Source organism: Culex quinquefasciatus, chromosome 2, assembly GCF_015732765.1.
Source record: "Culex quinquefasciatus strain JHB chromosome 2, VPISU_Cqui_1.0_pri_paternal, whole genome shotgun sequence".
Classification (NCBI taxonomy): domain Eukaryota; kingdom Metazoa; phylum Arthropoda; class Insecta; order Diptera; family Culicidae; genus Culex; species Culex quinquefasciatus.
In genome coordinates, this window is record NC_051862.1 from 184,626,533 (window position 1) to 184,644,356 (window position 17,824).

At 36.7% G+C, this 17,824-nt stretch overlaps 1 protein-coding gene across 4 annotated transcripts in view; it reads right to left on the reverse strand.

Moving 5' to 3' along the window:
• LOC6031277 (T-box protein H15) overlaps positions 1–17,824 on the reverse strand; it is a 91,407-nt gene that overhangs the window by 52,056 nt on the left and 21,527 nt on the right. For all 4 annotated transcript variants that reach the window (XM_038256562.1, XM_038256563.1, XM_038256559.1 and 1 more), the window contains exons 2-3: positions 11,767–11,954; positions 11,566–11,696 (exon numbers count right to left, since the gene is read on the reverse strand). In XM_038256562.1, the coding sequence (XP_038112490.1) occupies positions 11,566–11,696; positions 11,767–11,954 (319 nt within the window). The remainder of the gene's footprint in view (positions 1–11,565; positions 11,697–11,766; positions 11,955–17,824) is intronic.

A 17,824-nucleotide genomic window follows, 5' to 3' on the forward strand; every position in this document is an offset into this window, starting at 1 on the left:
GACGTTGTTTGAAGATTTTCGCAATTTGTGTTTGAAAAATTATGCTACACATAAGACAACTTTTAATCCGGTATTATTATTTTTTAAATTGTTTTTTTTTTTTTTGTTTAATAGGGGAAAAACATTGATTAATCAAACGAAGAAAATGGCTAATCTAAAAGAAAAGACAATCTAGTCATGGATTAACCACCCCAACTCATGAAAACATCTAACGGCATCTAATCACTGATCGCTTCCTCAACCCAGTTTCCACGCTCGGCACCTTAACGAATTGCGTCAAACCTTCTGCGCGAAAGAAAAATCAATTTTCCACTTCATTACCCGCGTGCAATTTATTTCAGTTAAGAGATCATTACCGCTTGATGGTGGCGGCCCAAGAGTGATCGATTTATCGATCACCGATCATAGTTGAAGGCGATCCGCTGTGTTTTTTTTTTGTGATGTAAGGAAGCCCACGATTATTAAGTGAAAAACGGCTCCGGCTGCCGATCACACGCGGAAATTTGTAAATTTCCATAAAATGTTTATCCCATCGGAAAGGCATTAAAAAAAAACGCTGAGCTGGCTTTATTACAATGTAGTGACAGATGGTATTAATTTGTGTTCTCACTTTATTGACCGGGTTTTCGAGGAATTGTACGGATGGCCGAGTTTCTTGCCCCCGCCTTGGCGGCGTGTAACGGCGAGGCACTCCGAAAGGGCACTTAAATATTATGATATTGCTCAATTTCCTTCCGCGGCAGAAGCGTTTACAGAACTGCACTTGTTGCAACGACTTGTCGCTTTGTGAAGACTCGCCGAGAAGAGTCGAGACTGAGCAGTGAACATCGCAACATAGGGGTGAGTACCGTGAGTAGCAATCTGTGAGAAGCGAACAGTGAGTAGCGATCAGTGAATAGCGAACAGTTAGTAGCGAACCGTGAATAGCGAACAGTGAGTAGGGAACAGAGAGTAGCGAGCAGTGAGTAGTGAACAGTAAAAGTGAACATTGAGTAGCGAACAGTGAGTAGCGAACAGTGAGTAGCGAACAGTGAGTAGAGAACAGTGAGTAGTGAACAGTGAGTAGCGAACAATGAGTTGAGTAATGAGTCATAACTAGTGAAAATGAAAAATATTCTGTTTGAATTTGCCTTTAGCAATAAATAACAATCAAGCTATCAAACTTCATTTTTCATTTATTAACTACCTGAAACCAAAAACCGCTGACAAAATCTGGCAACATTTTCACCAGTGCAAAGACTGCTAATTAACATAGCCCACCAGTGGCGCTCGGATCGAGGTGTTTAACAATTTGTCCCATTCCAGAAAGCCAGTTGATCAGGGTATCACGATAACAAGTCACTCCGATAGAGGAAAAAAAAACTCCAAAAGATCGTTTTTGTGTAACTTTCCTTCCCTCACCCCGAGCTCTCTCACACCTGGGCACAGGTGGCGAAGCCCCGAGAAAAATTAAACCCATCGTAAAATTAACAAGAAACAACGACTAAAGCTGTCAACGCACTGATTACCGAAGAGGAGGTCTCTTCACGGCTCGGGCTCTTCCTTATTGCTCGCTCTCACCCCACGAGAGCTTGTCGAAGATCAGGAGATGAAAAAAAAGGTAAAAAAAAGTGGAGAAGCTCAGCTTTTATTATCTTGTTTTGTCACATTTAAGAGCGCTTCATGTCCATCCAGGGAGATTCCACACCAGCGATAATCTGCCGTGTTTTATAGTAATTTGATACATAAATTTAATTTTAATTGCATTGAACGGCCTCGTTCAGCCGATGAGCAGCAGCCCGGCACTGATCAAGATCGGTCCAATTTGAACGGGCGCGCACGCTCGCGAGGCGATCGCCGGATCGATTCCAGCTTGGGACTGAGCACCACCACCGTTTGTCAAGATTAGAGGCTCGGCGAGAAATGTCCGGAATTTTCGGACACACGATCGCAGCTCGTAAAACGCGTGGAATTAGTGTGTTCGTTTGAGGCTGATTGTGCTGAGGACCCTTTGGTAATTTTATAGATTTATTGGTGACGTTGAAGCCAAGTTTCAGATTGAAAAATTGAAGAATTTTTACAACACCCAAAACTTCCACCGATTAACCAACATGCTTCGTTACCGGTTTCGGGACAAACAAAAAACTTCTGAATTTCCAACCAACCGCACTGTGATTGTAAAATTTTAATCACTTTATTGCACCCCGAAACCAGCCCTGGAGCAATCTAAATTTTAACACATTTTCACACCCGTGACGATCTCCGACAAGTTGATGGGGCGGGTTTCGGGCTTGAGCAAACAATCGAAAACCGTTGCGATCGTCAAACCGGGTGAGGCCAAAGCTTCTCAGTAATGTGCAATAAAACGGTAAAAAGTTGTCGAAAATCGTGTCAAAGTCATCGGGAGTTTTTGAATCGGTGACGATTGGTGGTCCCTGGTTAAAATTGTTTTTAAACCTTTCAGACCTTAATCCTGAAAAAAAACATATTGTTTAGGTTTAAGAAAATTTAGAAGTTTGGGGGACCTTAAAGGGTTAAGATCAATTCTAGTTTTTTGAATGAAATAATCAAATTTTTACAAAATACCGTTTTTCTATAAAATACTCAAATTTTTATGATTCGCAATATGATTATCAAACGATTTGAAATTTTGCATAAGGGTAATTCTCCACCAACTCACACGAAATCGGAAAAAGTTGCCCTGACCCTCTTCGCTTTGCGTGAAACTTTGCTCTAAGGGGTTATTTTGGTCCCTGATCATGAATCCAAGGTCCATTTTTCGAAATCTCGTGACGGTGGGGCGGTACGACCCCTTTCATTTTTCTGGTTTTTTACTAAGACACGTTTTTTAGTGATTTGTAGCTCGCAACCGTGAAGAGATAGAAATTTGGTGTTAAAATGACTTTTGTGAAAATTAGACGCCCGATTTGATGGCGTACTCAAAATTCCAAAAAAAAAACGTATTTTTCATCAAAAAAAAAATAGTTTTAAAATCGCTGCCATTTCCCGTTACTTAACTGTCAAAAATCGTGAAACGTGTCATTTTATGGGAAATTTAATGTACTTTTTGAATCTGAAATAACCCAGAAGGGTATTTTTTTTTTCATTTAGAACAAAATTTTTAATGTTAAAATTACGTGTTTTTTCTAACTTTGCAGGGTTACATTTAAGCGTGTAACAATGTTAAATAAATATAGACATGAGAGGTTTGCATGTACTCTCCACGAGTTATCAGAATTTTACATAAAAGTTTTTTGAAAAAAGTTATGATTTTGACCATTTTTGACCAGTTTTTTTTTTAATTTTTAACCTCGAAACTCAATCGTGTGCTTTTGAAAGTTTTTTTTTAGAATATTCAGCTAATTTTGCATAATAATGACCCCTTGGACGATTGTTGTGGCTTGTGCACTGCTTGTATGTGGGGATTTTTCGAAAATAAAAAAAAACAAACCGGATACACTCACTCATCACACAAATATTTTTTTTGAAAAAAAAATCTGATTCTCGCAATGCACGAGTCACAACAATCGTCCAAGTGGTCATTATAATGCAAAATTAGCTGAACATTCCGAAAAAAAAACTTTCAAAGGCACACCATTGAGGGTTTAACCCTTAAGGGTTAAAAATTCGGAAAACTGGTCAAAAATGGTCAAAATCATAACTTTTACAACAAACATTTTTGTAAAATTCTGATAACTTGTGAAGAATACTTGCAAAACCCGTATGTCAATATATCAAAATTTTTGTTTTTGTCTGCTCTACAACTTTGAACAACATTGTTACATTCTAAAATGCAACCCTGCAAAGTTAGAAAAAACACGTAATTTTAAAATGAAAAATTTTGTTCTAAATGAAAAAATGACCATTTAGGGTTATTTCAGATTCAAAAAGTACACTAAATTTCCCATAAAATGACATGTCTCACGATTTTTGACAGTTGAGTAACGGAAAATGGCAGTACCGCCCCACCGTCACGAAATATCGAAAAATGGAAGAGGAGTCGGGGTAACTGCTGGGTGAGTTTTTTTTTATGAACTGTTCTAGAGTTTTTTAAATGAAAAAGCAAATAAAATTTCACTTCATTTGATATATATTGCAAATCATGAAAATTTGAGTACTTTCAAAAAACGGTATTTTGAGAAAATTGAAGTATTTGATTCAATAAGCTATAAAACATTAAAAATGCGTGCCAAATTTCGAATCGTTTGATATTCATAATTCGAATTATAATTTTTTTAGTATTTTCGAGTAAATACGATATTTTGTGAATATTTTATTCATTAAAAAATACTCTTAAATAGCTAAAATACATAGCAAATTATAAACAAAATAGTTTTTTCGAGAAAATACGGTATTTTGTCAAAATTTGACTGAAAAAAAATGAGTACTTTCAAAAAATACGGTATTTTGTGAAAATTTTAGTATAATAAGTAATAAGTATAATAAAGCTTTAAAACATTCTACATTATCAAAAAAATTTAATATGATTGATGATTGATGTATTAAGTCAATTTAAGAAAGATTTTAAAAATGAGTTTTCGTCCGTTATCGGCGATAAGATTATTGCCGATAGAATTATCGAAATAACGATAACGATAGATTATCGTTATCGTCCCGAGGATAATATTATCGACGATAATTTTATCGATAAACAACCTTGATAAAAATGTCTCAAAAAAATTTGCGATGTTTTCAGATAAATTATGTAATTCATAAAGTAGATATCAACAATCTTTTGCTAACAAATATCGTTAAAAACTCGATCACGAAACGACCAGTCAACAGCTCATACAAAGTATCTTAACGATCGCTTTGCATGTTTTCCAACTTTTGAAACTTATTGTTCTTATTTTGCCAAAAAAAAATACCCGTTTTAGTGGCCTTCTGTCTGTTTATTGCCCCTTGTGCCCATTATTGCCCTCTGCTCTGGTCTGCTCAGCCTCGAATTGACTCATTATGAGCCACACTTTGTCACACTTTTATTTACAACCCTGGCCTCGACCAAAGTCCTGCCTGCCCCGATCATCGTCGTGTGTCATCCGGAGACCTCCCGCGTGACTCGTTCTCTCTATGACCCTGGCCATTAACGAGGTTCTAATTTGCAAAAAAAAGCGAGGCGAAAAACCTTGAGCTTCTATTAATTTCGCTTCCTCCAAAATATCGTCGAAAAAAAACCGAAAAACGTGTGACCTTTCGACAACAGCAGGTGCCTGCCTGCTTCCACGTGTTTTATTTATGAATTCTGATATTGTTACTCGAGAAGTTGAGAAGAGCCGGGTAGCAGGCAGGAAACGGCCAGGACCATAAATTCCCGAAACGCACATGCCATCACTCTCAGCACGTGGTAGAAAAAGTGCTTAATTAGCAGCAGCACACCTCGACGGAACACACGGAATCTTGGATTGGCCTTAAGGAGGTTCTCCGGCAAACCCTTGACTTCCTAAACAACTTTTCAAATAACATTTTACTAAGATAAGAAAATAAAATGATTTGCCAAGGGATATCTCGCTCGCAAAGCCTCTCCAGCTAGCCCCCGAAGACTTTGGGTGTCCCAGCGGGCGTCAACGGATTTTTTCGGGTCCTCGCCGGAGTTGCTTGCCCCGATCACGTCATGCTGCCGGTTTTGGAGCTGCTGCTGCTGCTGCCACCAACACCACTCATAATCGCGTTATTTATGGCCGATCAAAACATAAATCGCTCTTCGCGGCCGATCGGCAGAACTCGAACAAGAACGTACAGTCTCTGCGGAGAAGGAAGCTGTGAAGAGAGAGAGGCTGGACCACAAAGCAGAAGAGTAATGTGACGTTCCAACATAAATATCAACACTTTAAAGTGGTGTAAAACAAAAGATTTAGGACCCGATCGTTTACGAGTCGTCGCTTTATGCTGTGCTCGTTTTGAGCTGGATTCTTGTGGTTCTGAGTTCGAACTAGTTGATCTTATTGGAGTGGCCGAACGAGCTCATTCGTCATTTGTTGAAGAATTGCTCTTTTGGGTAGTTTAGTTGATCAGTATCAGTAGATTTAAAAGCTATGAGTCAACTTCGGTTGTGATTCGAAACATCATCTGATAGAAAATAATCTCAAATGATTGGCTTTAATTTTTTCCAGATTATTAATTTTCCGGGTGAAATTTATTTTTATAATATCGGGAATTACCAGAAAACTGAGATATTTTTGAAAAGGTCATAAAAACGATTTGTCTAAACATTTCTTAAGTTTTTAAAGCTTGATACTGAGCAATTTCAGCCCAAAACAGATTTTTTTAAAGGTATTTTTTACTCGACCCTCTCCGATTTCAATGAAACTTTGTAGACATGTTATGCTACGCTATGCAAGCCAATTTTATGATTGAGGAGCCAGTTTCACTCGATAACGACATTTGGGAAGGGCGTGAATTTTTAAATATTTTTGTTTTTCGTAATTTAAATATAACTGTATCTCAAAGCCGTTTCATCATATCAAAAAGTTGTTAAAAACAAATCCGATAAAAATAGACTGCAAGAAAAAAACACGTGTCTTTTATGGGATTTCTTGATGTTTATGTTCAAATGACAAATTTGAAGATAAGCCCACGATTTTTTTTCGTTCAAAATTTTTGTGAAAGTAGCCTAAGATGTTACAAAAAGACTCACTTTAAAAAAAATCTAAAATACTGAAACTGTTTTTGTGGAAAGGTGCACTAAACGTCAAAATTTTGATAAACCGAATAAGGCAATACCGAATACGCCAATTTTACATAAAAGTCTTTATATTGACCACTATCCTTAGTTCAATTCTTTTGAAGTTACAGTGGTTTTAAAAATAAAAATGTTAGAAAAAATTTTATTTTTCAGTCCCGTGATTATTTTTACCGGAAAGCTTGTCCAATTTCCCATAAGATTGTCTTTGACCACTTTGACCAAAATAACTCGTTTTTTTTACGATTTAATCTAATCTAATCTAATCTAATCGAACACAAGCGCAGCCAGTCCGAAGAAAGCATCCTGGAAGAACTTGTGGTAAGATTACGCCTCAAGTCCTTTCTTGTCAATATTAATGATTACAGTACATCCGAGTTACCCCAAAAATGTATAGCAAAAATTAAAGCGGCCAGGCCTACTGCGTTGCATTAACCGCAGAGACAGATTCTGTGAACGGATCACATTTCATAGAATCATCAGGGAGGAAGGATGCGTGGACATACCGTACCAAACGCTCCGAAACAGTTGTGGTGTGGTGTGTAAGTGTAAATTTGGCAGATAATAATATTTAGGGGCATGGGGGGGGGGGAGGGGAGGGGGAGGAAATGTGGATAGGAGAAAAGGAAGGTGGGAATGGGATAATATGGATATGATCAATAGAATATTATATAAAACAAGGGAATAAAATCATCTATCAAATAGTGATAGATAAAATGGATAGATCTCACCAAGTCATTCAACAGCTCCAGGCAGCTGGCAACCGTTTCCGTATTTTTATATTCTCCGTCACATCCAGATGGGCGAAAAACTCTTCCACGATGACGATGGTCATCGAAATCATGTGCGCCACTAAACCAACCTTGGGCTTGTTCCTTGTTCAGCTTCTGGTCGCGGGTCCACCGTCCGGATCTTTGGCCACGAGCAGCAGCTTGCAACGCGCACCCTTGAAGCAATCTCTTGCACCGGTTTGTAGTTCGGACAATTCCGGTACATAACCCATCGTAGCCTTCATGGCGTTCATCGTGCCAGTGCTTCTTCCAGGATCCAAAATCGAGCTTCTTATAAATCCACAGGAACCACCGTCGCAACTGCCGAAACCACTGGCTTAATCCAAAAATCCGTGTGATTTAAATACTTCTGAAAACTTTTTTCTAAAAACTGATCGTAGAGAAAAAAAAAACGACAGCAGAAAAAAAACACGTCTGCCTGCACGCCCGGCTTACTGCGATCTCTCCACTCGTTTTTTTAACGATTTAAGCTTACTTACTATCCAGGTTACTACCATCCACTGAACTACATTGAAATTGTTTTCCGTTTTTTCAGTTATGAGCAATGTAATAAGTTTATATCTGTAAGCCAATACTCCCAATTGCAATGTGGTCAAAGACAATCTTATAGGAAATTGTATGAGCTTTCTGGTAAAAATATTCATGAGACTGAAAAATCAAATCTGTGATACAGAAATTTTCAAAAATCAAAAAATATATATATATATTTTTTCAAAAAAAAAGACACTTTTAGTAATTGATTTTTGTAATGTTTTATGTGAGTTGTTCCAACCTGCGCTTTTCATGAGTCATTTTGTAACATCTCAGGCTATTTTCACAAAAGTTTTGAACAAAAAAAATCGAGGGCTCACCTTCGCATTTGAATTTTAAACTTAAAAATTGAAAAAAAAAATGTCATAAAAGTCGTTCTGCCGAGCTTAGGTGACCCAATTTCTACGCTGGTTAGCCGAGTGCGAGGTACCTCAGCTTTATCGACAAGCCCCGCCCTGAAGAACGTTTGCATCAATCGGATTCAAACGTTATTAAGAACTTCCGAACGCTTGTCAAATGGACAAAAACCCAGCGCGTATTTAGTTGATGTTGAAAGTAGTAACAGTATTCCTGATTCCAGTCATAGCTCAACAAGCATTTTTGCTTACCAATCCAAAGGATGGGGGATCGAATCCCGAATCGAGTGACTTTGATTTTTCGTTCATGTTCAGAGTTTCAAGATTTTTATTTCCTATATTTTCTCGTTGGGAGCTGATGGGAATCGAACCCAGGACCATTCGCTTACAAAGCGAACACCGTTACCGGTCAGCCACGGCCGCTCCATTGGCGTCATCCTTAAAGTATGTCCCGCAAAAATCGGCCAAAATTGCTGAGCATAAGATCATCACAATATATTTAAAAAAATGCCAGACTGCCGATAAATTGTGACAGACCAGAGTGTCTCCCAAACTAAACTTCATCAAAAAGATTGCTTCAAAACACCATCCAACTCATTACCCGACGCAAACACCCCGAAAAAAAGTCAAATCCATTAATTGACCCTCCGGACAAAGTGCTCATCATCACCCATTAGGAGCACTGGTCCAGGGGCAGCCTCCCCCTTAATTGACGGCATCATCAGCAGCATCCCCCTCAGCACGGAAACCCATTAGAATTAGGAGGTAACAACTCCGGACCAATCTCCGGGAGTGTGGCGGTCGGAACCCTGCCCGGAAGGGTCACACTTTTGACAGGGTATAGTTTGGTCTCTTCCGGAGATCGTCAACGTGTCATGTGATGTGTCACTTGCCACTGCTGCGCGCGCTTTTGGGTTAATTAGTAAATTAGCTTCCCTCCTTCGGCAATGCTGCCAGGGTTGAGGGGGTGTCACTTGGCCTGGCGAGGGTGTCAGTCAGTTGTCTGATTAGATCCGTTATTGGCGGAGGTGTGGGAACGCAACTGAAAATGACTAACCCCGCACAGAAAGAAGTGACAGTTAAAAGTTTTTTTGCTAAAATCGTGTTACCCAAAGTTAAAGGTCTTGAGAAAAAATGTCAACCGTCAAGAAAGCGATGTAATCCTCCAGCCAGTGGGACATTTCACCGAAAATGAAATCAAAACCTGCCATCAAGAAACGAATCCAGAAATTTTCGTGCACGAAATTACTCGTTTTATCGCCCCTCACTCTATGAGCCTTTTATTGAATTAGTTTTTATGGTTCATGTGCGGAGCATAGTTTTACCCCGTATAACCTTAAAAATAAAAGGACCCAGCTCTTTTGGCGCGTGAGTTCCTCGTCACCATAAACACAAACGCCAAGTGACATCAGGGAGGTCCTGGGGGTATGAATTTCACTTGCGTGACCCTCGAATGCCCGTCAACGCCAGATTCCGGATCGAGATTGTTATGTTCTGATAAACAATAGAAGTTTTTTTTGGTTTTTCCATACATTCCAACCTTAGGGAAGGGGGTAGGTGTGGCTCCAAAATGGCGCGCGCTAGGACCGTCAGAACTGGGAGGTCGTAAAAGGTGTCGTCTGCGAGGAATGTTTGTTTATGACTTGAGCAAGTTGTGTGCTTTACTTTTTTTTCGGGGGAAAATGAGTGCTACGTCGTAAAAGCAGTGCGTGAAGTGTCGATTTACTGGATTTTTGTTTTGTTTACGTGTTTTTATGGGCAGCGAAGCTTTGACACTGGATTTACGGCAAGATTGATGGAGCTAGTTGGAATTGAATGTCTTACTTGTTTAAGATTTTTAGTAGATTATTTCTTTTTTATCAAAATCAAGCAGAAAAAATATGGAAAATCAACAGTTGATTTTTTTTTTAAATCAATTAATCCTGATTTTTCATCGTGATCGTGAAATGCGATCCTCAAAACCCAAAATTTAACGTTCTCGGAAAAAAATCAATTCTCGAAATCGTGAATTGTGTTCATGAATTTGAGAATCACGAAGAAATATATTAACGTTTATAATGCAAATGCGCCAAACTCATCAATAAATTCTTCGTGGTTCTAAAATTCATGAACACAATTCAATGTGTATCATATCTTATTTCATCGATTTCTGTCCAACGAAATCGAATTCTTACTCTTCTCAAACCGTCCTACCTCGCCCAAATTCAAACGTGCGTGAATACAGCTCCCAATTATGATGTCAGATCGTAACTGAATTATTTGTTGACACTGCTTCATCCGAGGGCCAATTTTACAAAGCTTGATTAATGGGAGGAGGTGAAGGCTTTCCGCGCCCAGAAACCCAGACCGCGTTGATCACAGCTCTGATTCTCAGCCGACAAATCCCATATGAATAATTTATCGCTGGAACCCCATCAAAAATCGAAAGGGCGTGTCTCCAAGCCTCTTTTTTCCGGATGAACCGGAATATTTTGTGAGCCCTTACTTCGTTTGTTCGTTACAAAAGACAGTGAATGCAACCGTTTTGAATTCAATTGCTACCGAGGTCAGCGTTGCCACATGTACAGATATTTTTGGCACATACCAAACACTCAAACTAATTATTTTTACAGTTAAAATACACTTGAGTAGTTTTTGTAAACTGCACTAAAAAGATAAACATTTTTTGCATCTTTTTACTTGTTTAGTTTTTGATAAAAATGTTTTTCTTTAAAGTTATACTTGATTGAGTGTTTGGTCTGTGCCAAAAATATCTGTACGTGTGGCAAGCCTGATCGAGGTCGCTTCTTCATGAGGTTTCATCTTTTGCGTTCCTTCAAAACTGGTCGGTATCAAGTCACGCAACGCATGAACAATTCTCAAATAAGCGTCGCTCCGTGATAACAGGTTGCACCGTTCGATCGCGAGTCGTTAAAATTAATCTACTCAAGCTATTAGGCCTTAATACGCCGGGAAAAGATCAATAATTACGGCAGTTATTCGTGGTGCTGCGACTTTAAAATAGCTTTTCCGTGTGCCCGGTATGGTGACACTTTAGCGTTACCGCGCGTAATTGCGCTCGGGTGATAAATATGGCGACAAGCATCGATTAAAAGAGCCTAATCGCCCAAGTCGACTCAGTGTGACTACGTCAAAATGACTGTGGAAAATTGAAATATTTCATATTCAAATCTGCGTGTCAACGTGCAGGTTATGCATACCTGATCAAATTGAACGTAATCAAACTTACCGTCCCGTCTTGGTGATGATCATTTCGGTGCCCAGATCGTGGAACTTGTCCCACAACTCCTTAGTCTCCAGGTGGCACTGCACCGGCCGCAGGTCGTCCGAGTTGCAACTACCTTTTATGGTGTTCTTGGTCTGCAATCAAAATGAAACAAATCCCTAATTAGAACCACTTTCCAAATAGTTACAACATTTAAAACCATACCGTGGCAGGTTCCGGCGTAAGGCGCTCCTCGTCCGACGGTGTTCCCGGGGTGGCCCTGTTCGAGTGGTGGCTCTTGCGGGAGCTGGATCCGTGGCGGGACGATGGAGTGGTCTCCGAGTCCGAGCACTGCTCGACGTCCACGTCGCCCTCGTCGTCCACCTCCGGAAACCGGTCGACCGAGATGGGACCTGTAAAAAAAAGAAAGAATAAAGATGTTATTTTTTTTGCGATTTAAACGTTTCTTCTTAACTGTTGGAGAAACAAAACTTTGATTTTGAAGGAAATATTGAAATTTTGTTGAAATTCTAATATTTTGCAAATATTTTGGAAAAAGTATTTTAGATTGTTTTCAGTTAATTATACTTATATTTTCATAAAAAGTTTTAAGTTTAAAAAAAATATGTTTTGCCTTTGATTTTTTGGACCAATTTTGAAAAAATTATGGCGAAGGCAAATTTAAGGGTTTTCAAACCAAGGATTTTTTGAAATTTCTCATCTTTCTTGTCGCCCTAATGATTATTGATTTTAAATTCATTAAAATGTTGCAAAGTTTTCCGTTATTCCGTTATTTACTTATTTTCGAATTTGAGGTAAGAGTTTAGCTTTTTAAATGTTTCATTACCTTTAAGTTGTACACAAATGCGCTGAAACATAGTTTTGGATGGATGTTCAATAGCCTGTCCCATTTGGAGGTAATGTCGACGAATTATAAGTGCTCACTTCTTCAACTATAGATTAGGACAGTTATTCTCAATCTTTGTCGTTCCATTCCTCCTTGTATAATGTTCTAGAGCTAGAGAACCCCCCCCCCCCCTCTACCTTACATTTTCCACCAGTCTGTCATATCATAGTTTATTTGAAAAAAAGTTAGATCAAACAAAACAATTTAAATAGTGTAGTTTAAAAGAATTTAATGTAGATATAAATTATTCATTTTGCTAAAAATCTATCTGTTCAACTGATATGGAATGTAACCCCTCACAAAACACAACTATTTTAGAAAAAATGGTCGAACCAAAAAATTTCCTATAGAAATAAAAAAAAAATGTAGTATCTCTTGACCTAATATAATGTATTCCGCAAAATCTCACAAAACATCTCAATGCTTTAAAAAACAAAGGGAGAAAAATGGTTTCTAAACGAATGCATAAGCAGATTAGCAGAACCTAGAAATTCAAAAAGCTGACTTGCAAGATAGTCAGCGAAAATGTTAGTGGAATTTCAGTTATCTAGTTTCACCTACTACTCTTCAAATTTCAGGATAAGCTTTTTAGGCGCTTGGAAAAAAAACTAACTTAATCCACCTATGTGGTTGGAGCCTTCCTCACTATTCATCTATTTTTTAGAACCGGAATAAAAAAGTACATAAATATCACTTAAGTGGCCATACTTCGAGACAGGGTGGCCAGATCTTCAATGTTTTGGACTCGTTTGAAAGGTTTTTTGATAATCTTACCAACGATAGGTCGGATAGTGGATCCGGACATAGTTTACATACATTTAAGTGAGATCCGGCTTCCAAAAAGTATATCAATATCACTTAAGTGGCCATATCTCGAGACAGGGTTGCCAGATCGTCAATGTTGTGGACTCGTTGGAAAGGTCTTTTAATAACCTAACCAACGATGGGTGGGATGATGGACCAAGACATAGTTTACATACATTTATGTGAGATCCGGGTATATGTGAAAACCCATTTTTATACATAACTTTTGAACTACTTATCGAAACTTAAATCTGTATAAAACTCGATCTATGAGACCCGGTTCAGCCAGTGCCGAGAAACATGAGCTAGTTTGTTGGTCACATACATACATACACACACACATACACACACACATACACACACACATACACACACACATACACACAGACATTTATTCAGTTTTCGATTCTAAGTCGATATGTATACATGAAGGTGGGTCTACGACGTTTTTATACAAAGTTCATTTTTAGAGCAGGATTATAGCCTTACCTTTTTTTTATTTATATTTATTCAAATTTCTTTTCCATGTACATTCATTCAGTTAAAATATTATTGAGTGTCCAATCACAAACGATGACTTTTCACCTCAATTTTAAATACCAGCAACTTTCATTTATTCATGAAATATTGTAGCTTTCGCTATTCAGTGATTTCAAATGTAGGAGGTCCTACATGTACAAAAGGGAAAAGGGATACCTTAAAACTAACTTATAAACTATATAAAGAGCGGATCAATGCAGCTGAAGACTGCAATGATTTTTGTCGAAATGCATCAATTATCTTATTGGACATAACATCCAAAGTGTCAACTTCGGCTAATTGATGAAGTTCACTGGTGCTGAACCAGGAGGAAGTTTCAGAATCATTTTCAGAATTTTGTTCTGAATCCTCTGAAGTTTTTTCTTCCTGGTTAAGCAACAGTTTGTCCAGATCGGCACAGCATAAAGCATGGCAGGTCTGAAAATTTGTTTATAAATTAACAAAGTCTAGAATTTCTGTTTATAAGTGGATACAAACATTTAATATATTTGTTACATTTAACCTGGATACTTTCAATGTGATCCTTGTAAGTAAGGTTTTTGTCAAAAGCAAGTCCAAGATATTTCACTTGATCCTCCCACTTTAAATTTACCTCATTCATCTTTATAATGTGATGACTTTTTGGTTTAAGCAAATCAGCCCTTGGTTTGTGAGGGAAAATAATAAGTTGAGTTTTTGCAGCATTTGGAGTAATTTTCCATTCTTTCAAATAAGAATTGAAAATATCCAAGCTTTTTTGTAATCTTCTTGTGATGACACGAAGGCTTCTGCCTTTGGCGGAGATGCTTGTGTCATCAGCAAAAAGTGATTTCTGACATCCTGGGGGCAAATCAGGCAAGTCAGAAGTAAAAATATTGTATAAAATTGGACCCAAAATGCTTCCTTGAGGGACGCCAGCACGTACAGGTAGTTGATCAGATTTGCTATTCTGATAACATACCTGCAGTGTACGATCCGTCAAATAATTTTGAATAATTTTCACGATATAAATCGGAAAATTAAACCTTTTCAATTTCGCAATCAATCCTTTATGCCAAACACTGTCAAATGCTTTTTCTATGTCTAGAAGAGCAGCGCCAGTAGAATAGCCCTCAGATTTGTTGCTTCGAATTAAATTTGAAACTCTCAACAACTGATGAGTAGTTGAATGCCCAAGGCGAAATCCAAACTGCTCATCAGCGAAAATTGAATTTTCATTAATGTTCGTCATCATTCTATTAAGAATTATTCTTTCGAATAATTTACTAATAGATGAAAGCAAACTAATGGGCCGATAGCTTGAGACTTCAGCAGGATTTTTATCCGGTTTCAAAATCGGAATTACTTTGGCATTTTTCCAACTACTGGGAAAATATGCCAAATCAAAACATTTGTTGAAAATTTTGACCAAGCTACTTAAAGTTGCTTCAGGTAATTTTTTAATTAAAATGTAAAAAATGCCATCCTCACCAGGGGCTTTCATATTTTTAAATTTTTTGATAATAGATTTTATTTCATTCAGATCCGTATTAAAAACTTCATCTGATGAAAATTCTTGTTCAACAATATTCTGAAATTCTATTGAAATTTGATTTTCAATAGGACTCAAAACATTCAAGTTGAAATTAATTATAGCCTTACCTCAGTGAGGAAGGCAAAAGACACAGAAAAAAATTGGAATTTTGAAAGGTTGATAATTTGTTGAAAATGTTTGAATATTACCTATTTTTTATGTTATATTACGTCAAAAATGTGAACATGCTGAATATTCATCAAAAACTGACGAAAATTCACCATTTTCAGAGGAAATATTATACTACTTTGTTACACAAAATCTGTCCTCATTTCCTGATGAATATAACCTTCATTTTTTTCTGTGTAGTAAATTCAAACATTATTCAAATATATATCGAAGTTATTTATTGAGCGAAAATATTGGTGGAACTTAAGCAAATCTAGAAATTAATTCTTAATATTGTTATAGAATGAAAAAACTGCGCATTTCTTTTGAGTTAAAAAAGGAATATCAGTAAAAAATAAAGCCAAAGTTGAATCCTGTGAAATTCAAAAAAATGACAAGGTAAATCATGATGCAATATAAATTTCACAATCTTTCAAGAGAGATTCTTCCGAGTGTTTTTTTTTTAGAACAAAAAATTGGTTGAAAAGAATCCCTAGCTTTTGCGAGCTTCATGCTCGGCTATAGTACGGTCAACCAAGCTAAGCTAAGCTAAAAATTTATTGATTTTTTTTTCAATTCTTTCGAAAATTTCAAACTTGAACAGTTTTCAATCTTTAAAAAAATAAATATAAAAAATCGTTTTCATCAATTTTGATATTGATGCTATTCAGTGCATTTCTTGATTCATCATTGGTACCGTAAACCGGGGTTTCTTTGATAGGATTTCAATTTGTTTTTAGAATATTTTCCAACAGGTAAGGTTTTTCTCACGATTATTATTTTTAAAACATGTACTGGGGTAGGCCACACAAAGTCCATGCACTATTTTGGAAAAAAAGTTTTTTCAATAGTGTTTAGAAAAATAGTTACGTTAAAAATTCTTGGTTTTAATTCCGGGGTGACTTTGATAGTCATAGTTTTTCTTGTTAAAATCATATTTAAGATGTTCAAACTTTATTTGTACGTTAAATGTACCATCACTAAAGTAGCTGATATAGTTTGTAAGAAAAAAATCAATGTTTATATTAAGTAAACTAAGTTTATAAGCTTTTTAACAAAATACATATAAATTTTAGGTAAAATTGTTAAAAAGTCGGAATTTTGCCTGAAATTTGTTAAAAATAGTTTTGTTTATAAAATTATCGATTTATATTGCATTTTAAACTGAATTCGAAGCACGAATCACAAGTTTTCACATTTTACATGAAATTTGTTCAACTGATTTTGCCTATAAATTTGGAGATTTTTTTAAATTGTGTTTCAAAAACACATATTATTTATTATTTACAAACTTATTTAATCTTCTCCTAGGGGAAAATTGTCCAAAGAATCCGAAAATGCATTCCGTTTTCCGATTAAAAATCATGTTCATTGAGAAAATCATGACACTTTGAGAAGTTTAAAATAATGACTTTCATCCACATTTTCTTAACTATAGTTAACTAACTTTATAAACTTTTCAAAAATTTATGAAAAGTTCTTCATGAGGTACTTTGAACACTTCTCTACCACGGTCAGTATGTTTCTGAACCATTCCTTACGTATTTTAATTGTACTCTTCATTTTGCGGAAAAATCGCAAACCTATCAAAGTCACCCCGGCTATCAAAGTCACCCCGTTTTACGGTATATTATATATTAATTATTTCAAAAGCAAAATGTATGTATTTATAGGAATGTTAAAAAAAACTGCCAGTGATTTATACAAACCATTCCCGTCTTTATTTGGTCTTAAGGGTGCACATCAACCAAGGAAGTTGTCTTCTTATTCCAAAATAGTCAAACTTACGAACCCAATCCTGCAACAATCTGATTATAAAAATAGCAAATCTTTGTTGTAAACTAATGTGCAGACTGTACTTTAGGGGATGAATACAAATCATGTTGATAGTTCCCGTATTTTTGAAGCTACTAAATTGTCTGTTATAAAAATCTTGGTGCAAAAGCTCTGGTTGATGTGCTCCGTATAATTTAAAAATTATCCAATATTGATTTTTCATCCAATTTAGCTTTTTAAAAAGGATTAGAAAGAGGTGCCTAGTTTTAAATATTATGAAATTGTGATTTAACTTCTTGCATGTGAACGCAAAATTTAGGGAAATGCTTCATAGTGAACTCATTGAAATCCTTTATTGTGGACGAATCACTTCGCAATGTTCGACAAAGTTTTTCTCTGAATCACAAACAATAAGCTCGTAAAAAAATTAAAAAATCGTAAAAAGACTCCAAAATTGCCAACACCAATAGCTTCGATTTTACGGCTTAAATCCTATTTACATTTAAATCCTGAGGGCCAGGTCCTGATCCAACCAATTTAGTTCATATTTGGAGTTCAAGCTCAGTACATCGAAGAGATCATGCCCTGGAAAACCC